Raw genomic sequence first — 8,228 nt, forward strand, 5'->3', positions numbered from 1 at the left:
AAAAACTATAATGATGTAGCGTGAGTCATGAATGATTACAATTCACGCAGTAAAAATAACATCAGAAGTAAGATTAAGAGCCCGAGCCCGTTTAATTCGTTGATTCGAATTAAAAGATGTGATTTTATGTAATACTTTTTTACTATAATAAAAAAATTAAATGTGACTATTTTTAAGAATTTTTTTATTATAATAAAATTTAAACGGGTAAAATAAACAGAGCTGAAGCGTTTTTGGTTTTTCAGTGGCAGAAACTAGAAAGGAGCCAAACAATTGGACAAGAGTCATTTAATGCATGGGGGGCGCTGCATCAATAGTCACTCGTGAATGGAACCATCAACCATGCACGTACAAATGTCGACCAATGTTACACGAAACATACACAAACAAGTACAAGGGTAAAATAAAAACCAGCTATTGTGCAGAGATGTTATTCGAAAAATAGAATAAAATAAAATAAGAAACGAAACTGTGCATCACGGCAACGTTAACATTGAGCTAATTTTTTTTTTTTCACCGTGTAAGCCAACACTAAGAAGTCAAACTGTGGAGCATAATATATCCATCAACAACAGTTGACTTGGGAGCAAACAATTGTGGTTGTAGCCTACAAATTTAGAAAAACTGACACGGAGACAGGGGCTCAAGCTGTTCTCCATTGCAACTCAATTTGAATCTTTCCATTCTTGGAATCAATAAGATGGTACTTCTCATTGATTCTTCTGTTGTTAACTACATCAGCCAGTTGTATCTCCACATATCCCAGAGTTTCCTGGTCGGAAGAGTAGAAGGAAAATAATCAACATCATAATACTAATAATCGATGTACATTTATAGCAAAATTTCAAAAGAATTCTAACTCAAACTGAAGAAATATGGAATCAAATAAGAGTTGAAGAACTTACTTTCGGATGCAGCAATCCCATCCTTGAGGAAGCACTTAAAACTTCCACATGAAGCCTATCATTGATCGGGGGTTCGTCCAGCGTAAATGCAAATTCCTCCTCCCATCTTGGGTCCCGGTTTTTCTTGACATGCTAGATCAACAGCAAAAGTGAATGTCAAATTTAACAAAAAATCCACACTAAATTTCTGAATGTAAAAATTTAGATAAAAGTACTTTCACTTGATTTAATGATGTGGAAATTGCAAAAGTATCGCAAAATTTCAGCTCTAGTGTCAAATTGGAGAGAGTGCTAGCATAAATAAGGTTAGGGACAGTTGTGTCAAAAGGGATTGGCAAGGTTTTGTCAAACTTTAGGACATTAAGCCAACCACAAGGTGTCGAGGGATTTGCACCGTTGAATTTCACTAGAATCCAATAGTGAGGATTTTGTAGTTTTTCCAATAATTGTTTGGTCCTAGATTAGTGAACTGATAGTACCAACCTGAGTCACTTGCACCTGAAATTAAGGTTGCTCCTAGAATATCTGAAATTTCAAATATTACCAAGTGATATGGCCCCAGTTACAAGTAACTTAGCCTTTAAAATATCAACACTTAAACAGAACTTCAACAAACCTTGGTTCTTTTCTCCTCTCCTCTGAAGAGTAATCTAACATATGGATTTGTGTGGTTCTTTCCTTCCACATCTTCAGCTTCATGGACCATAATTACAAGCAAACCACCGCCAGCAGGTGTTCCTTCGGGCGCCTTTTGGACCATGTTTGAATCTTCATCATCAGGCACTTCATCTTCTTTGAAAGGTTTGTATGTCATCTCCACGACAATCTGCCCATGAGACTTCTCATTCAGAGCATCATTTGGGTCCATGTTTTTGAGTAGGTCAAGAGTCAGCACCTTAGGCTCATCAGGCGTAAGCTCTTTCAATGGAACAACATTCATACCCATCTTATCATGCGCACCAACCTTAAAAAGGATAAAAGAAGAAAGAAAGCAAATATGATTTGAGAAGCCAAGGCGGGAAAAAAATTGTATTAAAGCAAAGAGCTTTTACAATGATTCTATAGGTGACCATTGATTCTACATTAAAAAGCAAAATACACCAAAAGACTTACCTGTTCCCAGTCGTAAACGTTCAGCTCTAGTGCTTGAGATTCAGGATCTTTGACAACCATGTTAAATTCCTCAATCCATTCGGGGTTTAAATTTTTATGCTTTACCGTTGTTTTCTTAGCAGGAAGGTTGTCCTCCGTTAACTTGAGTTTAACATAAGGGTCTGATGCTCCCAGTAAATCTTTCTTTTTTAGCTTCATTGCTCTCAGGACCTTTACACTGAGGATTCCAACAGGTTTCTTCATGGCCCTGGCAAAATTAAGCAACACCATATCAATTATCAAGTCATAGAAATAGACCTAACATCTGTAAACAAATGAAGATAAACACATTGTTTGCTATTCAGAGCCGGGGAGAACTCATTCTTACTTTGCAGGATCCATAATTTGTACCTCTAGGGCTTTAGGCCATAGATACATATTTGCAACTTGATCTTTAATAAGCTCCTGAGGAATGAAAGTGTATTAAGAAACCAAAATAAACTTTTCTCAAAAAAAAAAAACAAATCATATTTAAGCGTTAGAGGCTAATGATTAGTTTGCTAATCGGTTTTAGCGCATTTTCTAGTTTGTTGTCTTCCACAGCAACATGATGCAGTCATAGTATTCATACTTTTGTCAGTGTTTAGACAATTAGCTTATGAGATACTAGTATTTCCACTTAATGTTATAAAACATTTTAATTCAATCAATGCAATTCACAGATTTCTCTCGATTTATTCAACTCAACTATGTCCCAACTGATGAGATCGCTAAATGGAAATTGGAGAACTACCTGGACAAACCTATAGAGGCCAGGAATGGACATAGCATCCGCGCCAAGCAGCTTTAGCCCAAAGTCAACGTGTGGCTGCAAAACAAGGGCAAATAGGAAAAAAGAAAAATAAAAAGATATAGCAGGAAATGAAGCAAACGAGAGAGATCTTTCGGTTCATGGAAAATGTAATAGAGTACTGGCTCTGTACGTTCTACAAATGGCACTTGGCGATTAGTTGCAATGAAAAGTAATTAAAGTATCGGTGATTTTTAATAAAGTGAGGCCATAATTTTTCCCTTTTCCAATGTGGTTTTAAGAAAATTTTATCGAGAAGATTTAAATGTTATCCGTGTCTAATACATGAGCCTCCATAACCTTTCATGTTTGCAATGCAGATAACACAACTCTGCCAAGACAAATTTTGAGCCATACCTTCTCCATAAGAGAAACAACTATTTTTGCAAAACAGGGAAACGTCGGAACCAAGGGCTTCAGAGTTATACGTGGACAAGCAAATACTTGCAAATCAACTACCTGAAATACTCAGGGAAGAATCAGTACTTGAGAATGATGAAGACAGAAATACTTTTACTTCATACTGCTTGCTTGCATCTATGTGCGTGCGTGTGTGTGTGTGTTTATCTGTGGAAGAAAGTGAGAGAGTGCAAAAAGGGATGACAAAAAAAAAAAAAAAAAAAATTATTCACTTCAGTAACAGTGAAACAAGTACCTGAACTGTGGCTCTCAACCCAAATGCTTTAACTGCAACGATGATGTTAGGATTACCAGCCCACCTTAACGCTGGTTCCATGATCAATTCCTTCTCATCAGTGACATAAACTTTCATTCCTGGTACAAAAGAAAAACCAAAACGAGTTAATCACTAAGAGAAAATGGAATACCAAAAACAGCAGAAATAAGTTAAAACACCAACTTTAAGTCCATGGACAACACCAGAAAAAACAACAGCAAATACGATAAACAAGCAAGGCCAAGACACAGGCCCTTTAAGAAACTGAATAATTATAAAAACAAGAGTATGAAGGTTGATATTCACAACTCAATTTAGGAAGCTGCCTGGCCTTTTATGTAGCTTGGGAGCATCATACATAAACTTGCTAAAGTATGCTCTTAACTTATCTGTGTTAAATGTGAAAGGATTGTTTTTTAGTTCATCTGAACAGGGATGCAATCACTTGGTAACGTTTGGTTAATGGATTTAGAATCATGATTCATAATTCTGATTTTTGAAATTTAAATTTTTTGTGAGAGAAAAACACTGTAGAGAATCATAAATCATGATGCAGAACTAGAAACGGATACATGAAACAAACATCTCGATTGGGTTGTCCAAACTAGTGTGGTTTTGTCCGTCAGTGTTGGTTTGGAATCAACTGAACCTTGAAAAGTTTTTAGTCATAAAAAAAAAAGAAAGAACGAAGAAACCTTGAAAAGTAGGTGGTAGAGAGCCCAAGGTCAGTGCTTCAAAATCAACAGAATCAATTTTGTATTTCGGAATTTGCTCAGCAATAATGGGCTTTGCTATGGTCTGAACGGTCTTGCAAATTGCCTGAATGAAAAGAGAGAGAGAAAAGACAAAAGGGTTGTGAATACTCGTAACAAAACAGAAAGAAGAATTCAATTACATAGTTCTGAACTACATACCTTTTCCAGATAGGGCCACATGATTTCAATAAACCTATTAAGCCAGTCAACCTTCACAAAAACAAAAATTATAAAAAGCTAAGTACAACCACAATGCATTTAGTAGACAAGAATTTTACAATGTCAACATACACGATCATAATCGGGCATTTTCACCCATAAGGGTATCTCCGGAAGCAGCCGTTGCAAAGTTTTAGAATCTTGCTCCACCAGAGGACGAATAATAGGATCCTGAATGCACCAAAAACCAGAAAAATATACAAATGGTATATCAGTCTACGAGTAGTTTTTGTTGTTGAGTGTGTGCAAAGTTAGCACATGGATAGACCTTGTGTGTGTGTGCGCGCGCGTGTGCGTTTCATTTCTTTTTTTCAATTTATTGCTCGTGTTAGTCTAGGATTAGGGCTAAAGTTCTTAATATTCGCTATATAATTTTGGAAGAAGTTTTGGAGTTTAATTGGTACCGTAAAGTTCGAGGTATGATTATTGATAGAAAATTCTCTTTAATATCCATGTTTAAATTATTTTAACATACAAAAGAAAAAAAATCCAAAATAAAAAAATAAGACACTAATTTCCTTGTTCCTACGTTAGCTAGACTTGTAAATTTCCTGAACATGAAGTTATATATATATATATATATATATATATATAAACTCAAACAGGCTCATACTGCCATCCAAATGCCTGAGACGCAAGCAAGGGATAAACAGTTCTCTCTCGTTTCTTGTTCTTGTTTTTGGAACTTTATGATCATCACATTAACAAAATCCACAACAAATACGATGATACAAATACAAGAAAAGAAGAAGACACATCGGGGGGAACGAATTGGAGAGTTAAAAGAAAGGGAAAAGAGATAAACGGACCTTAACATCAGTTGGCTGAAAGTAGATGAACATGTAGTAACCGATCACAAGCCCAATTGAAGTTCCCACTCCAAAACCAAAAACACCCGTTATAATGCTCAATATACCCATCTCTGATCTTCTCTCTCACCACCACAATTCTCCTCCAAATTACTCTCTTTCTCCCAAAATTCGACAGAGAGAGAGAGAGAGATGGCAGTGAACTCAAAAGAGACAGCTAAAACAAAAACTCTTTCAGCAAAAAAAAAGAAAAAAAAAAGAAAAACTAAAACAAAAAATGTACCGAACCCATTTGAGAGTACTGCTCTTTACTTCAAATCCTAACCTAAGCTAAGAGTAAGAGTAGAAACCCAGAAAGGAAAAAAAAAAAAGAAAACGGGCAAGAAATTCCAGAAAATAAGTTTTCCATGTGTCAATGAATCGTCCTATAAAATATCTTGCAGATGGATAAGACAATAACCGTTTTGATTGTTTGTGCCAAGATTTGTGTCTTGTAATTTTTCCTTTCTTTTTTTGTTTCTTTCTTATGGGGAAATAAAATGCATATAATGTGGTAATTAAGGTTTCATTTATTTTGTTGATTTGAGTTTAAAATTTGAGTTTTGTTATAGTAAAAAGTTCTCATAAATAATTACATTTAATTTTTTTGTTACAGTAAAAAATTCTCACATAAAATTACATCTCAATTTAAATTATAAACTCAAATTAACGAACTAAGCGAACTAAACAGACCCTAAATCTTGGTGGCCAAGCTTTCTTTCTTTGGTCGAACACCATTTGATGCAGTGGGGTACGATAAAGTGTCGGTAACGTCATGTTGTTTTAATGGGCACGCTCTGATTGGTCCGTTTTTTGAAATGTCATTTGTTCAACGGTAAGAGAGGGAAAGAGCCACAGATTGGGGAGCGTTACAATAATTTAAGAAAATTTAATAAAAACAAAAGGGTTTATGTGTAAATTTTTAATTAAATCACATTAAAATAAAAAATATGTAAAATAAATAACTTATAGTATAACTATAAATGTGATGGTTTAAAACATAAATCTCTATGTAATTTTTATATTTTTAAGTCCTACCGAAAAAATTTCTTGAAATCAAATGGTTAATCAAATAATTTAAGTAAAAAAAAAAAAAACACCAGTGGAAACAACTGTATGTTTCTATTTTGTCATCTAGGCCTTTAGGCCTTTATTATCCGTTTTGGACTCTTCTTGGTCGTTACTCGTTAGGCTCCTTTCGTTCCAACCTTTATTTTGTTTGTCCTGTTCTTGATGTAAAATCCAACTAATTGTCCCTCTAAACAAAAAATAAAACTCAAACAAAATTTAAACTCAAATTACAACTTTATTTAAATTTATATTTTTTTATAAAATTTAAGTTTGAACTCGAGTTTAAGAATAAACTCGAGTTCAAGTTTCTCTTTCAACTCGAGTTTATAAACTCAAACTCAAATTAATAAATAATATTTTTTCTATACATAAAAATATCATAACTTTTTCGTTTTAATTCTAATTGAGATGCTATTTTTTTCTATGCATTCACAATGAAAAGACGAATAAAATCCCACCCATATACCATATTAAAATTTTTCATCACCATTGAGTTTTTATTAAAATACTATGTAAATAAAAATTTAAGTTTTGACCCATTCAAACACAAACTCAAAAAGATTCTCCATTCAAATCATAACTTAAATGTGTACATCTAAACACAAACTCAAGTTACAACTTTAACTCTAATTATAGCTCAAACTTAACTCAAGATCATCACTCAAATCACCATAACTAAAAAATATAAAAGAACAACCCAAAAAAGTGTAATCCAATTCAACCTTTTATTTTCAGCCAGCTACAGCTTTGAAAAAAATATAGGGGAAAATCTCATGTTTGGTAGAGGGATTCGTTCCCTGATTCGAATCATGATTCGTGGTTCGCTACAGTATTTTCTCTCACAAAAAATTCACGTAAATCGAAAATGATTCGAATCACATGGTTTGAATCCTCCAACCAAACGTATTGTTTTTCCCTTTCTGTCTGACAATTTCAAGTTTTAATTTTTTAATTCTGATTTTGATTAGCAAAAAAATTGTAATAAGTGTCGATGTGACACAAATTATCTAATTTTATGTGAGGGATCAAGGTCAAACTAATGAGGACCACATCCGCTTAATTGTAAATTTTGACCTCAAAATTAGATTAGGATTGTGCACTAGAAATTTTATGAGAGCATCATTTGCTCATGCATTTAAGCAAATGTGGAAATTGGACAACGAGGTTTGGGTCCGCCACAAGAAAAAGAAGTAGTGGACATAGCCATTATTTTAGCTTTATTTATTTTCAGGGGCACAAATACAATGATTTACTGTAAAAGTAACATGCCCCTTTTGGTAAATTATCTATGGTTATATTAACAATGCGGAGGTGAAGATTATGGTGCACATTTTGAGATGACACTATAGGAAAGGGGTGGCATTCATTCGAAACATATATACATATATATATATATATATATATATATATATGAGAGTTTGATTTCATTCAGTCGATTGGATGGTTCAGCCCTTATGTGGCAAGTGTTAATTAACTCTGATGGGAGGTTATGCATAGGTAAGTGATGCTTGCAAGTGAATGTTAAAGTATGTTTAATATATTTTTTTATGGGTGCAACCTGTTGCAGCAAGTGGTCATTCTATTTGACTTGGCATTATTGTAATAGTGTATTAGTTTGAGGGGCTGGTTTGTAATTAAAAATCTATAAGGATCACTTTTATAAACGACATCATAACTTTTGTCATAAGTAACGTAACAACGGTTCCAATCTAATGTAACTTTGACCCTGTTTGTTTCCGTTTTCATTTCTATTTTTCACGTTTTGTGAGACTAAAAAATGAAAACGGAAACAGAAAATGTGTTTGGCTTAAA

General features: G+C 34.0%; 1 protein-coding gene across 1 annotated transcript; it reads right to left on the minus strand.

The window, feature by feature from the left end:
* Positions 1-262: 262 nt before the first annotated feature.
* On the minus strand, positions 263-5,787 carry LOC21404733 (synaptotagmin-2). Its single transcript, XM_010111704.2, has 13 exons — positions 5,767-5,787; positions 5,307-5,523; positions 4,570-4,668; positions 4,438-4,488; positions 4,219-4,342; positions 3,503-3,621; positions 3,205-3,306; positions 2,791-2,865; positions 2,386-2,462; positions 2,019-2,265; positions 1,522-1,869; positions 906-1,037; positions 263-772 (listed from the first exon to the last, which is right to left on the minus strand). The coding sequence occupies exons 2-13, from the start codon at positions 5,415-5,417 to the stop codon at positions 644-646; spliced, it is 1,614 nt and encodes a 537-aa protein (XP_010110006.1). The 5' UTR covers positions 5,418-5,523; positions 5,767-5,787; the 3' UTR covers positions 263-643.
* Between the last annotated feature and the right edge of the window lie 2,441 nt (positions 5,788-8,228).

This window comes from Morus notabilis, unplaced genomic scaffold, assembly GCF_000414095.1.
Source record: "Morus notabilis unplaced genomic scaffold, ASM41409v2 Scaffold535, whole genome shotgun sequence".
In the NCBI taxonomy this organism is placed as follows: Eukaryota; Viridiplantae; Streptophyta; class Magnoliopsida; order Rosales; family Moraceae; genus Morus; species Morus notabilis.